The sequence below is a fragment of the Leiobunum rupestre genome, chromosome 4, assembly GCF_980474605.1.
Source record: "Leiobunum rupestre chromosome 4, qqLeiRupe1.1.hap1, whole genome shotgun sequence".
Taxonomy (NCBI): domain Eukaryota; kingdom Metazoa; phylum Arthropoda; class Arachnida; order Opiliones; family Sclerosomatidae; genus Leiobunum; species Leiobunum rupestre.
The window spans coordinates 9512534-9527709 of NC_143387.1; the positions used below are offsets into that span (position 1 = coordinate 9512534).

A 15176-nucleotide genomic window follows, 5' to 3' on the forward strand; every position below is an offset into this window, starting at 1 on the left:
GACTTAGATATAGTTGTATAAATGTGGTGGCGTTGGCTTAACGTTTATTGATATACTAGCTGTCGTTTAGTCAAGTGGCTTTCTGTGCTTCTTTAATGGTAAGGTTTTTGCTCCTTGTTAATACATTTGGTGTGGATATTTGGATATCTACGATTCCTAATGAAGTCATTGATTTCCTGGCTGTGCGAGTTATTATATGATATTGGAAATTGGACGCCATAAGTCTTTTTTACGCGGTATGCAGTGTTGGGCACCGCTCATCTCATTGTGAGCGGATTTGTTATTTTGAGCGAAAATGAGCGGTAAAATATCTTTTTTAAAGAGCGCAAAACAAATTTTACCGCTAAAAAAGAGCGGAAAGAGAGGAGCGAAAGTTTTACCGCTCAAAAAAGAGCGGAAAGAGAGGAGCGAAAATTTTACCGCTCAAAAAAGAGCGGAAAGAGGGGAGCGAAAATTTTACCGCTCAAAATAAGAGCGGAAAGAGGGGAGCGAAAATTCTACCGCTCAAAAAAGAGCGAAAATTTTACCGCTCAAAAAGACGTGAGCGTAAGCGGCTCTATGACGAAAATGCCCAACACTGGCGGTATGTGTCACAGCATCAACATAAAGTCTACGAGTCGTCCACTACCAGATGTCAAATAAATCTATTCTACAGTATCTTCATCAAGGGCGAGTGTTGAAATAACATGAGCATTAAAGATGCGGCAATTTTTTCGTAAGCGAGAAAAATACAAATACCCTGTGTAGATATTTCTTTCATTAAAATTTGATTCGTATTATATTTAACTGATAAACTTGTACTGTAAATAGGGGTAAATTCAATTGTGCGTTGTTTTAGTACGTCTAACTCACTTAATTTATATTATTCTGAATAAATTAAACTCGGTTGTTTCGTCTCAATTATTTTAATTTTAATTAAAATTTTATACCGGGCGGGATAGAACCGGGATTACGGTTTTAGTAAATAACTCTGAATTGCGGAGATCTATCTTTAAGGATCATCTCGAGAAATAAATACCACTAGGGACGATTCTTCCGAGGAGAGGTACATTTTGGCCAGAATTTTGTTAGAATCATTGTTTTCCCCAATTCATTTGTAAATATAAGCAGAATGCATTTTTATAGTGTCTACGAGTGTTTTAATATTTTAAATAACTGGATTTTATCATGAATTCGTTTCATTCGGATGTTAATCCTTAACCGTATGTTTCGGTCCTTTTTTTGAGATTATGGGGTTAAATCTTTAAATAAACTCAAACGAAATATTTTAAAGGGGAAAGGGTTGAGCAAAGAATACAACACTGTATTTTTTAATGATACTCGACTCTCAATATATTACAAGTGTTATTTATAGTTAAGCAACTGATTGAAAGGGAAGAGAGTTAGATGTCCCCCACCTTAAGGTTAATACGAGGTTTCCAAAAGCATTTGAAATACCAAAAAACCAATCTCAGGAAAACTAATGATTATCCCCAGTGATTAGGTTCGACGAACCCCCGAGCCTATCATTTTCCAGATTTCAAGCGTCATTGGAAACATAGCTTAAGGGTTAAACATTTTTTGGAAATAAAGTGATTTCATCACCTATCATAATCCATGATGGTATTCAGTCTGTGGGCAATTGTCAAAACGGTGGCATTAGCAAACTCTTGACGTATGTAGTTTTGTATCAGTTCGTCTGTTTCCAAGTCCACAGAAGCGGTTGCTTCGTCCAAAACGAGAATTGTGGTGTTTCGCAACAAAGCTCGGGCCAAGCAGACCAATTGGCGTTGACCCACACTATAACATAAATAAAACGAAATTTAATTTAGTTGACTCTTTGGAAGCAACTGATGTCAGTAACGCCATAGCCGCAGAAATCCATTTCTTCAACGTAGTGAACTATTTTATCAAGAATCAAGTTGGCTTAACGAAGCTTCCGGTTCACCTCGTGATCGATTTCCGGAAGGAAAACAACACCCTACCACCTTGGCCTTTGTAGTATTTGCCCCTTTGAGTGGGAGGGGAAGACATAATTGCAGGGAATCATGGTAACAGAGGCTTAAATTTCGACTTCTAATTCTCTATTAACATGAATATATTCTGGATTTTATATGTAATCATTATTTTTGGTTGAAATAAGTCAATATTTTTTTATGCAACATCTAAGATCCCAGTTAGAACGTAATAAAATAACGATAGCCCGACTGTTCCATGTTCTCAAGATTTAATAGGAAAGAGGGCACTTCACGGTCGTCTTTTGGATCAGGCGCCCGCAGCCAGCGTCTGTGACGTACAGAAATCCGCCAATGACGACGTACAACAAATTGCTCTCTATTATTGCATCTTCATTATTCTTCAAATCACTCAAGAATAAATAAAACTTCAGAAATATTTTGTTTCAAAAGTCGTGAAAATCATTAAATTGTATCAAACAATCGAATTATTACTCATTTTAGCACATCACATATTAGTTTTAACTTAGTTCCTAGTTTTTAAGCACTGCCATTGCTGTGACTGTGATTTTATTCCGTCTACTAAGTACTGTAGTTGTTTTTATTAATTTCGTGCGTTAAAATTTTTAAATCACGTTTTTTTTGCGTTTTCGAATTATCGCGCCGTGAACGGGCCTTGGCGCCATTTTCGCGTCCTGTTAAGGCTATAGTTCCCACTTAGCGAAAAATCCAGTTTTCGTGAAGCGAATTGACGCATGCGAGTGAAATTTAGTGAAGCTCAAAGCTACGACAAAAATTAAATTCGTCGCGAAAGTCAAGTGGGAACTCGGCTTTACTATGTCTAGCGGGAATTTCGTACGCGGCGGCTTGCAGCCGGGTAACGCTACTCTTTCACCGTCTGGATTTTTGCGTCCGCCCCGCCGCCTCGCTGTTACGGCGGGCCTCCGCTTCTCGGAGTTTTCTCTTTGTGATTGACACGAGTGAGACGTGACGTCAGCAGTTGATTAATAAAAAGTAGGAGGAGCTTAATTGTGCCGAGTGCCCCAAAATGTGAAATTTTCGGTGGCTTATTTAAAAATTTATACGTAATAAATTTAAGAAAAAAAATATTTTTGGAATCTGTGGAAACAGAACTATAAGAAAAGTCACACGATTTTACAATTTTCAACCAATGAAATATCGCGTCGGGAACGCTTTACATACAGAAAATATACTTTGTATATTAAAATTATTATACAAATTGCCAAAAAGATTGAAGAAATGCATATTCCATTTAAACCATTTCCTAATATCTGTTCCTTGCGATTTCCCAACCCCTCAATGCTACCCTTCAAACTATGTTATTTTCCGAATTAACAGTTTAAGCCGAAATTTATTTTATTTCCTTTTTTGGAATACTTAAAGTATCAATGGAATTGAACTTTAATTGTCATTTTTAATTATAGTTAAACCCTAAAAACACTCAGATTCGAAAAGACCTAGATGGGTATTTTAACAAACCTCAAATTATTTCCACCTTCAGTGATCTCGTGAGATAGTCCTTTTTCCAGTGACTTGACGAATGTCTTCAAATGCGAGTGCTCCAGAGCCGACCAGATGTCTTGGTCCGAGTATTTGTTGAAAGGATCCAGATTCAGTCTTAGTGGGCCGGAGAAGAGGACGGGGTCCTGGGGAATGACGGTCAGTCTGGAGCGGAGGTCGTACAGGCCCACTTTGCCGATGTCCACGTCATCGATCAGGATTTGACCAGACGAGAGTTCGATTAGTCTGAATAATGCCATAGTAATGGATGATTTTCCGGCTCCAGTGCGACCCACAATGCCAACCTACGAATAACATGTATCATTAAATTGTATGGCTTTGTCAGAGAAATTCTAATGTTTTAATATTTTTAACTAAAACCAATGATAACTATTAATTATCTTAATCATCTTCTTACGCTTTAAATTAGCCACAAAGGCACGCGCCTTCAAGGATTGTGAACGATGGATGAAATTGTTTTTTGTGCGTTATTTCAGTGAGTAAATCTTAACTTGTAATATTTAAATACATTTCGTTTTAAGTTAAATGGTCTTAGTTTTAGACTATAAAAGAGGATTGATATTACAAAATGGTATTTATTGGAAAAATTAAAGACAATGATGATTTTTCGTTATTTTATATAATATTTAAATTTGTTAATAATTGTCTACGAAATTTGTACAGTGGCGATGAATATGATTTAGTAGAAATAGCTATGACACTTAAAAAAAAACAACACTAAATTCCAATACGTTTAAAACAAGCTTAAAGCTATAGCATCCATCTTCAAACAGCCCTAAAATATAAACTGTGGGTCATCGAAGTAACAACGGAAATATAGCTCGCCGCTTGACTCGTTAAAGGACACAATGGAAAAATCATAGTTATGGTTAACTTGAGTTGTAATTTAAGCTAAATTGTGAAAGCTGCTACTGTGCGAAATATTACTTTGATTTTAATAATTTTACTGATAAAAACCTTTTCTTTGGAACGTATTTCGAAGGAGATGTTATTCAAGACGAGGTCAAGTCCTTCTCTGTATCGAGCGCTGCATTCTCTGAACACAAGTCGTCCTTCATTAGGCCATGAAGGAGACAGTGCGAGTTCGGTGGTTTCCCAGGAAGCTTCCGAGGACAAATGAGAGTACTCGTGAATGCGCTCCACTGAGACACTTTGGTTTTCAACGTTGATAGAATATTTCACCAATTTTGGAATACTTTGTAAAATCTGCAGGTATAAAGAAAAATTCCACCAAAAATAGATAAATTTAAACAAGATTTTAAGATTGTTATATACTATAATAGTTTGAATTACTCGTTCCGGCATCAATCATAGTTTGAATTTTGTGTTATAAATTGCTGACCTCAGCACATTTCACGAACAATTTAAATGTAGATAATAACTTAACAATTATTAAGTAGAGACTATTAACCTGTACTTGTTTGTTCGTATTTGGGATGGCAAAACTTGAGAACGACTCCTAGGTCTGTTACATTTTTGTAACGTAAATTTGAACTATGCTGAATTAACAAGTTGGCAAGCGAAAATATACCTATCCTCGGAATAGTTGTTAATTTTCAGTAAAGCGTAACTGTATCCGTGGTTCTGCGGTAGAACGCTCACCTGTCGTGTAAGAGGGCTCGGGTTCGAATTCCGGCCGATTAAAAAATTATACTACACCCAATGACAAAAAGAGGGCGCTTTTGGAAAAACCTTTTCCCTGATTCTAAGAAGCTGGGGACGCAGTGACTACCCTTTGCCCCGAAAATGCGAACGCGTTCGCATACCTGACAGACAGACAGACAGACACGGTGGTTGTATAACCCCTCCAGGGTACAAAGTCCCCTCGGAGAGGTAAAAAGGTTGAAAGTTAAAATAGTATACATTCTTAGAAATCCGGGTTTTGAAAATGTTCTTCATTAAAGCATTATTATTAGAACGATTCCTGAACACACTTCTGATTTGGAACTAAGTTATGTTTGATCGTTTACCTAAAATTTATGCTCTACAAAACACAACTTTGTTTATTATCGTGCTGTTTCCAAAAAAATGAATAAAAATCGATAACTTATTTCTAAAATTAAGTAATTTAAGGACTTTTGAATTATATTTAATTTTAAATACATTTAAGCTTCCGCTTCGATAAATGTTTCACGCTATTGAACTAACAATTGTAAGTTGCGCAAGATATAGTCTCAAATTTGAACAGTGCGGTACAAAATCCGTACCGATCATTTAATGACGTGTCAAGTTTGCTGTCTGCTAGACATTGCGTCCCCAAACTTAGAAGAACCGGATCTACATTGATTTAAAGTTGTAATATTATGTCCGCCTTCCTCCACAAGAGTTTAAAAAAGTAATTTTGAACGATAACAAATGCCTTCTGATTTCGGAACCTCAAGTACCCATTATGCAACTGTCTTTTCTAGAGTGCTTAGGCCCCATGACACCACATTTCACCGTTTCATTAAATTTAACATTTTGTCGTCACTTTGCCCAAGTTGAAGCAGCTACAACTATTCCGTAATTTATTTGTTGTGTGGAAATTTTAACGGGGTCAGGTTCAAAGTTATCACCATTTTGATCAAAGATCGTTCGTAATATATTGCAAGGTGGCCTGTTTATCTTACAATTTTGAACGTTAAAATTGATATGACAGGCTTAAAATTTAGATAATAAAGGCAATATTTTGCACTTTTTTAACAGTGCTTTCTTTTTGTTGTAGATTGAACAGTTTATGATAAGAATCAAAATAGTTTTAACATTGGTTATTCAATTGCCATTTCAAAAGTTATTTATTAAATTCAGTACCAAAACCTAAAAATATTAGTAGCTGAAATTCCAATTTTAATGACCTTTAAATAATGAAGATAAGTTTAAAACAAGGAGAACTGTGAAGATATAAACGTTTTGAAAATAACTGTACTTTATATTTAAAAGTCTTAACGTTCAAAAATAATTCGTCAGTTTGAATGTATCTTGGTTATCAGCTAACCAGCAAATTTGGAACTGGAAGGCCCTAATAATTGGACTTCAGCTTATCGGTGGCTTGTGTTTAATATAAAGTGCAGTATCTCTTCACCCACAAAATTACATCCAAATTTAGATTTAATTTTTTTGTCAGTCTTAAGATGTCATAAATATATCAACAGTTTGAAAGTCTTAGAAATATTTTTTTTTTGATATCAAACTAATGATTTTTTTAGTATTTGGAACCGGAGATAATTTGTTTTTATCCCGAACAATTTCTTCGCCCTCAACTTTATATTTTCCACAAATAGAACTTCAGCCGGAGACCACCAGAAAATCGAGAATTATAAAGGACAAGCTAGGCACGGTTTTCATTCAATATACCGTTAGTGATACATATTTATATATCGTAGGTTACGTGACGATAGTATATCTAATTTGGACTAAACCATGTCTTAAATAATTATTAATTCGTACCGACGTGTATTTTTAGACCTATTTCCCTTGAAATTTGATATTTTCCGGGTTTAATTTTGGAAAATAACCTTGATAAGACCCGACGTGAAATAGTTGCCTACCATATCTAACCTAACCCAACCTAACTTAACCTAACCTAACCTAACCCAACACAACCTGAACTAACCTAACTCAACCCAACCTAACCTAACCCAACCTGAACTAACCTAACCTAACCTAACCCAACCTGAACTAACCTACCCGAAGTGAAAACGAACCAGATTTAAATTTCCCATTCAAGTGAATCCCGCCATGCTGGGCTATAAACGAAAATACTTATCGGTTCAATGGGATTCGGTCAGACGGGATTCGGTCCAATAGTATACAACCCCATAGTTAGGAATATATGGACGATAATCTGAATTAATCAGCGGAAGTAAGAACTCTGCTCTAAAAACAATTTTAATTTCCTTTTTGAGTAGAAAGTGTACAGTTCTATTGACCACAAAAATATGTTATCAATAAAAGACAAGCGCTTTTTAACTAAGAGTGTAGGCATTTCGTTGGATTCTGAAAGTGAAACTGATAATGTCATTCCACCTGACTGTTCTAATATCTCAGTTGAGGATACTCACAATATTGACGTTGGAGATGATGAACCCAACAACAGCTGGTGAAATTCTCCCTTTGGTGATTGTGGTGAAAAGGGCAGCGCAATAAAGAAGGGAACTTCCGACCATTGCTATTCTTAAGTTCAGCCAACTGTTGGCAAAAAGAGGGGTCAGTTCTACCTAGAATAGTTTATTCAACTGACAAAGTTAGTGAGGCAACTATCAATTCATGGAAGATTCTGAAATATTACATCGATAGTTACATGTATAAAAGCGGTAAGTTTTTGACTGTACGCTCATAACATTTCAGTCGATTATGGTCGCTCTTGAAATTGAAATTCAAGCAGCTGGTGCTTATTTTCTTTCAAAGTAACGAAATGATGGGACCCTCGATCAATTTTTCGATGAATGGTAAAATCTCTTAACCAAGGTTGGTTTTTCTGCATTTCCAGTATGAAATTGGAACTCTCACGAAAAAAGGAAGATTTGAGCCAATTTCAAGAATAATGAAAAAAGGCAATACTTTTAAATGGAATTTTTCGTTACAGACAACACCAAAGGTAGATTATCTCTACTCATATTTTGTTTGTATCGATATTAAATATTTCAATAAAAATCAAAAAATGTTTTAGGGAAAGGGCCCTCGCCATATTTACCTAGTTACAATAACTGGGCATACCAAAACCATGTATGAACTGACACGGCAAAATTGAAATAAAATAGCAAACACAAACAAGTACAAGTATGTGTAGTTTTTCAACGAACAGATTTGTACGTTAAATTATATATAAATAACCATTCGTAAAAAAGTTTTACTAAAAAAAGTGTCAGTAATTGTGCAATTATGGATGTCAAACCATGACACGAATTTAGTTATCTTACATAAATTAATTTTATTGGTTATAATATACTTTACGTGAAACCAAATATGTTACCTCTCAGTCATTTCTGTCATATAATTAACAGCAATACTGCTGTCGATTAGTTTGCGACACTCGGCCAGAAACTTGGGAGACGCCCGGCAAGCTCGGATGATAGTCAAGCCACTGAGAGATGTCGAGAAGTGGGAAACCACAAAAGAATGTCTTGTTGACGAGATTCTCTTCAATTGCCGGCTGACGGCGACGTAAAATCGCTATTCAATTAATTTTAACATAAATCATACACTTTGCATTAAAATGACTCTGATATTATACAGGGAAACAAGAAAAATGTTCTTCAAGAAATAATTTATTAAGTTTATATATATTTAACGGCTTTATCCTGGGATAATTAATAAAAGTGTACTTCGACTTCTGTATAACGTAAGCCACACTTCTTCCGAACCCATTTCCTGCCAGAAAAGCGAAAAGGTTTCACAAGGAACAGTCATGTTTGAAATCACAGGAGATAATATACTAGCATTCTACTGTTTCTAAACATGGCCGCTCCATGTGATATCTTCACACTTTCAGGCTCTGTTACGCCTTTCTTTCGCGATAGAGTCACCTTAACGTGTTAAAAAATACCAATTTAAAGAAACAGTGCTCTTTAAATTCGGAAGTACAAATATGGTTCATGAATTGTATCAATAGTTGATTCGGAAGACCGTTTATAAATTGTTGTTTATCTTTGTATTTTCATTGCTTTGTTTTAAATGGAAGAAATCTATTTTTTTAATTTATATTTTTTTTCATTTACTCAATAATGAGAATGGCACTGTCATTTGAAATGAGCTGATGAAGGTATTTGTATTTTAAAGGTTTAATAGTAATAATAAGTTATGCATAACAATAGACACCCTGCGACTTATATATATCTTATATATATTATCTATTATAAGTAGCATAAGATATATATAATATAATATAATATAGTGTAATATAGTGAAATGTAATATAGTGTAATGTAATATAGTCTAATATAATATAGTGTAATGCAATCTAGTGTTATGTAGTGTAATATATAATATATATGAAAGATAAAAATTCGTTACATTTTCATATTTAATATATTATTATTAAATATGCAAATGTAAAGAAGTTTTTATCTTTCAAAAATATAAAATCACATATTGCACTTATAAACAAGTTAAGTCGTAATATATAATATAATGTAATATACGTCAATATATAATAAATGTAAACGGATTATTTTGCGTAGAAGACTGTGAACCAACATATCTCTACACCCAATTCTACCCTTTAACATAACCGTGAAGTAAACTGGTAAATAATTAATCTTTTGAAACAACCATAAACATTTCTAAATAACAAAATGCACTTACTTGGAGAATGAGGAAAACCAAAACGACCACAATAACAGCAATTAAAAATGCTGGGATTCCAATACACACTCCTACTATGGTTACTACAAATTCAAAAAGTACTAACAGGATAAATCGCAAAGAAAATTGTAGCTCATGGTCAACGATATCAATATCCCTGGAAAAACGATTAAGCACTCTTCCCGTGGGCGTTGTATCGAAGAAGCTTGTTGGCGAATGAAAAATACTCCTCAACATCAAAGAATGCAATTTCAGTGACGCGCGTAGGGTTGCTACTGTAAAAATTATATTCACAAAGAGCCACATAAAACTGTAACCGAACCCTAAGACACCATAAACTGTCAAACGCCAATCTCTCAGGGAAGTGTCTTGGGCATCGCCAGAGCTTGCATCTTCACTCCACAAGGCCACCCAATATGAAGAATACACGACCAATGAATGTTGGATTGCCGAACCAGCGAGCATAAGCGAAATGAAGAGGACTCCCATTGCTTTGAGAAAATCGCGGTACACAACGAATGACACCTAAAACCAGATGAGCTTTTAGTTATTTCAAAATTCAACTAAACGTACTTTGTCTTACAGTGCCCTGTTCAATTTTTTCTGCACAAATAATTTTCGATAAATTCTTTTCGTTGTTTTTCAATTCAATCACTGGCATTTCTTCTTCGCTTGAGTGATTATCCCTAGGATTGAGAATTATGACGAATAACGTACATAAAAAGAGTCGAAATTGTTATTTCAATTAATTTGTACTACTAGGATTCGGAAAATGAATTAAATTTAGATAAAGACCTTAGGCTAAGAGTCTTCTACCTTAAAGTCGTCAAAGCTGAGACTTACATATATAACGTTGTAAAAGGGAGATTGGGCAGTGGCGAATACGGTTGTCACGCACTCTATACTCATTTGGGCTATGTAATATCATTTAAGCCCTATCAGTCACAAGGACCTGATGGGACCTTTCCCATTCTGTTGCAAGAGGGAATTGATTATCTCTGCCCATTTCTGCTAAGGAACTAAAGGGCTGGTATTGCCCTAGGGCATACAAGGGCGTATCCAGGATTTTATTTCAAGGGGGGTCATCAGCATTTCGTTTTGAACCCCCAACCCCCCCCCCCCTTAAATACGCCCTTGAGGGCATATACCAAGCACTCGGAAACTGTCTCGGGCCATATCATATTCATACCCAAGCCTAGTTAGACAAATTACCTCGAGAAGAAGGCGTTTAGGCCAATTAGTCTTATGTCTTTTCTCTTAAATTTTTTTGAAAAGTTGGTCGACAGTTATATTAGTTAGGAAGTTATCTCTCATACACCTCTCTCTTCTGCTCAGTTTGCCAATCAGAAAGGCATGTCTGCTGAGACCGCCCTTCATGGCATAAGCAACTGCCTCGAAAAAGCAATTGAGTTCAAGGAAATAGCGTTAGCGGTTTTTCTTGCTATCGAAGGTGCCTTCGATAGGGTATCTAGCGCAGTCATAATGAAGGTTGCTAAGATGTTTGGTATCAATGACACATTGTGTCTTTGGATCAAATCCATGTTAACAGACCGGAAAATGGTGCCTTCCTTATGGTCTCCACCAGCCTGGCGGTGGATGATCTCACGCGGAGGCTGAATAGGGGGGAAATGTCGCTGTTTTGTTTACGCCGATGAAATTGTCATCATTGTCACTGGGAAATTATCTGTCACAGTTAAGGATGTAATGAGGAGGGCTCTGGCATCAGTCGAGTGCTGGTTCAAAGAGGTCAACCTCACGGTTAATCCTAGTAAGATGGTCATGGTCTCAATTACTCGTAAATAGCTCCAGGGATCGTTTAATGGTATTTCCTTATTTCGAACATACCTAGTCGAAAGCAACGAGGTTAAATACCCCGGTTTCATCCTTGATAGCAAATTAACAGGTTAAACACATCTTGATTATATTATCTAGAGAGAAAAATGTTATTTTGGAGGGTTAGGAGTACAGTCAGTAAATCGGGGGGCCTTATTCCCAGAGTTGTATCATGGCTGTATACTATGATCATCAGACCCATTCCGTCTTACGCAGCTGTGGTCTGGTGGCCAAGGGTTATTTAAAAACCATGCAGCCTGAACTGCGCACCCTGCAAAGGCTAGCATGTAGTGTCATTACAGTAGCTATGAGAACAGCCCCAAGTGCTTCTCCAGAAGTTCTCCAAAACATTATTCCTCTGCATCTTTCCATAGTGGAAGCTGCTGCTTTGGTGCTTTTAGGCTTAACCAAAATGGTTGGTGGAAGGCTAATAATTAGGTAAATAGCCACACCAAGCTCTACCATGATATTTCTAGTATAGGGAGTTACCAGTAATTAAGATAGGTTCTGATATTTCGGCTGCTAAATTTTACTTTAGTAAGCTTTTTGAGGTTAACTTTCCAAACCTCACGAATTGGTCTAATACTACCCTCGGTACCAAAGGTGAGGTGGTCTGGTTTACCGATGGGTCTTAGACTAATTCTGGTACAGGTGCGGGAATGTACTGCCTTAATAATAACTATGGTTTTTTACGAAAGCCTGGGGGAATACGCTACTGTTTTCTAGCAGAAATCTCTGCTATCTGCTAATCTGCCGACTATTGTCTGGAAAAGAAGCATCGTGGGAAGGTTATTAAAATCTACACAGATAGTCAAGCCACTCTTAATGCTCTCAACCAGTTAAGTTTCACTTCTAAACTGGTTCTTAGATACTATGATCTCCTTTTTGATCTTGGGACGCACAATTAAGTTCAACTTTATTGGATACCTGGTCACAAAGGGCACCACGGGAACGAAAAGGCTGACGCCAGGGAGGGTGCAAGAGCTGGGTTTAGTGGGCCTGAACCTGCTCTACCCATCCCCCGTGGCCTGGTACACAACATGGTTTCCAAGTATATGTCACACCGTCAACTCAGGCTTTGGCTTGAGATGGATGGTCAAAGGCATGCCAAGGTATTTATCCCTGGCCCCTCTAGGCAGAGAGCAAAAGAGTTACTCTCGCTCTCTAAGACGAATATAAGGCTGGTAACTGGCCTACTTACAGGCTATTGCCAACTTAAAAGATACTTAAATCTTATTGGAGTAGGTGATGAACCAATTTGTAGGGCAGGAGGAAACTGCCTCTCGCATTCTTTGCAGATGTGACTATTATGCGGCTCAAAAGTTTGAGCATCTTTGTATGCATCGGTTGGAGACGCATGACATCTTCAACATCCCGGCCCAACGCATTCTTAACTTTGTGTCGGATATAGGACTTTTTACCTAAAGTCACAGGTTGGGGGTTACAAAATGGACCTTAGGTCAAAGTGCGCGGCTTGCCATGTGCAATAAAACCGCGTTTGATTCCCTTCCAGCACGAATTTGTTCATTTCCACCTAAGATTAAGTGTATTTTATATTATATTATATTATATTATATTATATTATAAATTTCTTAATATCGTGCTAGGTGGCGGTGGCTCAGATGTAAACCACTAACTTATCAATCGGAAGTCCGGAGTTCGATTGTCTGCCGATCCTACGCTATCTTATCTAGAAAAATTGAATATCTTTTCCGATTATATTAAATTCGTTCTTATGCCTATAAATTTCGCAGTATCAAGTGAGATGGTGGTTTCTTGGTTCCAAAAGACAGGTCAAATAAATCTAAAGACCTAAGTTCGATTCTTGGCTGATCCATTGCGACCGTATCTAGAAAATGTGTTTATGGCTTATGTTACGTGAGCTCCTATTCCTAAAGGTTTTATAAATTGGCGAAGCGTCGTCAAACAGTTGCCTACCATACAACAGAACCGGGTTCGATTCCCGTCCGGCACGAATGTATTCTTTTCCATCCAAGAATACATTTATTTTTCGCTTACATTATCTCGGTTTGTATTCCGAATTCATCTATTGAAATACAAGTTTCGGGGGTTCAATGGCGGAACACGCATGCAGGTGACCCAGTTTTGAAACCCGACCTATGTTATTGGCCTTGAATATAAGACATGTATCGTAAACAATTGGAGGAAGCCCTGCACTTTGGATGTTGTGACGTTTCTCGTAAACCTCAGCACTCCTTCCCTCTTTAACGTCAAAAAACATTGCCTATGAACCACACCACACAACACAAACAGACCCTAATACCAACACCACCAACAAAACACACGAAAACACCCAAGCCGACTGCAATACCGCTTATTGTATCTCAGATCACGTTAATGGTAATAAAAGTTGCCTTTTCTTCGTCTCTGGAAACTGCGAACACCGTGATAAAAATTTTCCCCGTGACGTGAACTGCAAAAAACCGTGCTAACACTTCCCTTAAGGTTGCCAACTTCGAACACCGTTCCATCTCTTTACCCGTGACGTCAACTGCGAACACTTAGAGATACACTGCGAAGACAATACCTCTACGTGAACAAGATTACTCGGAGAGTTAAAAGTAACAGCTTTGCAAGAAGGATATCTTCACCCTTACTTGAGCCAGAGCATATTTAATTCAAATAGGTTCTTGACGAAATATCCATTTTGCAATAAAATTATAACATACCAAGGTCGTTCAGGGTGGTTTGTGTAATTTGGATTTTCTGCATTCGTATCCATATGATTCATGAAGAAATCGTGAGCTGTCCCTTCAGTGTTCATAATTTGATTAAAGGTTCCTTTATCGACGATTCGGCCACTGCCCATGAAAAATATTTGATCTACTTGTGGTAGAAAGGTCAAATTGTTCGTTACCAAGACTCGAGTCTATAAAAAAATGTCCTTATCTGGTGGTTATCTCTTTAAATGAGTACTCTTAAAGGTTTTCGAACTTTGTCTCTGAGAAGTCCATTGGAGCTTATCACCTGGTCGAAGATATGTCTACCAACGTGAGCGTCCACAGCTCCCAAAGGATCATCCAACAAATAGATTTCGTCATTCAGATACACAGCTCTGGCTAAACTCACTCTTTGTTTCTGACCTCCACTCAGGTTGATTCCCTAAATTATTAGATTAGTGCAAATTAAAAACATATTTTGTGTAAATTAATAAAGTCTTGACAGTGATATGGCGTACTAACATTTTCGCCTATTTCAGTGCGATCGTAGGCAGGCATCATTTCCAAGTCGACTTCCAATGCGCAAGCCTTAATCACTTCCTGGTATCTTTTCTCATCCATGGGCTTCAGAAACAGTATGTTATTTTTAATCGAAGTGTTTAAAATCCACGGCTGTTGAGGCACGTATCCAACGGTTCCCTTAAAATAGATTTAAACCATTAATCATTGATCTATGGGATTAAGCGAGTCTAAAAATATTACATAAATAATAATTTATCAATATAAATATAATCAGCTAGGCTAATACCCAAGGCACCAACTTAGGCCTAAGTCATCAAGCCACTTTAAAAGCCATTAATTCAGGTGGCCGGATTCAATTATTTAAGTCACAAATTTAATGATC

At 36.9% G+C, this 15176-nt stretch overlaps 1 protein-coding gene across 1 annotated transcript in view; it reads right to left on the reverse strand.

The window, feature by feature from the left end:
- The window catches only part of LOC149946023 (ATP-binding cassette sub-family C member 1-like), a 34615-nt gene that overhangs the window by 1158 nt on the left and 18281 nt on the right, over nucleotides 1-15176 (reverse strand). The window contains exons 7-18 of the mRNA XM_090170710.1: nucleotides 14795-14971; nucleotides 14547-14714; nucleotides 14282-14481; nucleotides 10342-10444; nucleotides 10081-10283; nucleotides 9936-10033; nucleotides 9759-9859; nucleotides 8428-8627; nucleotides 7517-7643; nucleotides 4434-4682; nucleotides 3435-3760; nucleotides 1585-1779 (exon numbers count right to left, since the gene is read on the reverse strand). Of these exons, the coding sequence (XP_090026836.1) occupies nucleotides 1585-1779; nucleotides 3435-3760; nucleotides 4434-4682; nucleotides 7517-7643; nucleotides 8428-8627; nucleotides 9759-9859; nucleotides 9936-10033; nucleotides 10081-10283; nucleotides 10342-10444; nucleotides 14282-14481; nucleotides 14547-14714; nucleotides 14795-14971 (2147 nt within the window). The remainder of the gene's footprint in view (nucleotides 1-1584; nucleotides 1780-3434; nucleotides 3761-4433; nucleotides 4683-7516; nucleotides 7644-8427; nucleotides 8628-9758; nucleotides 9860-9935; nucleotides 10034-10080; nucleotides 10284-10341; nucleotides 10445-14281; nucleotides 14482-14546; nucleotides 14715-14794; nucleotides 14972-15176) is intronic.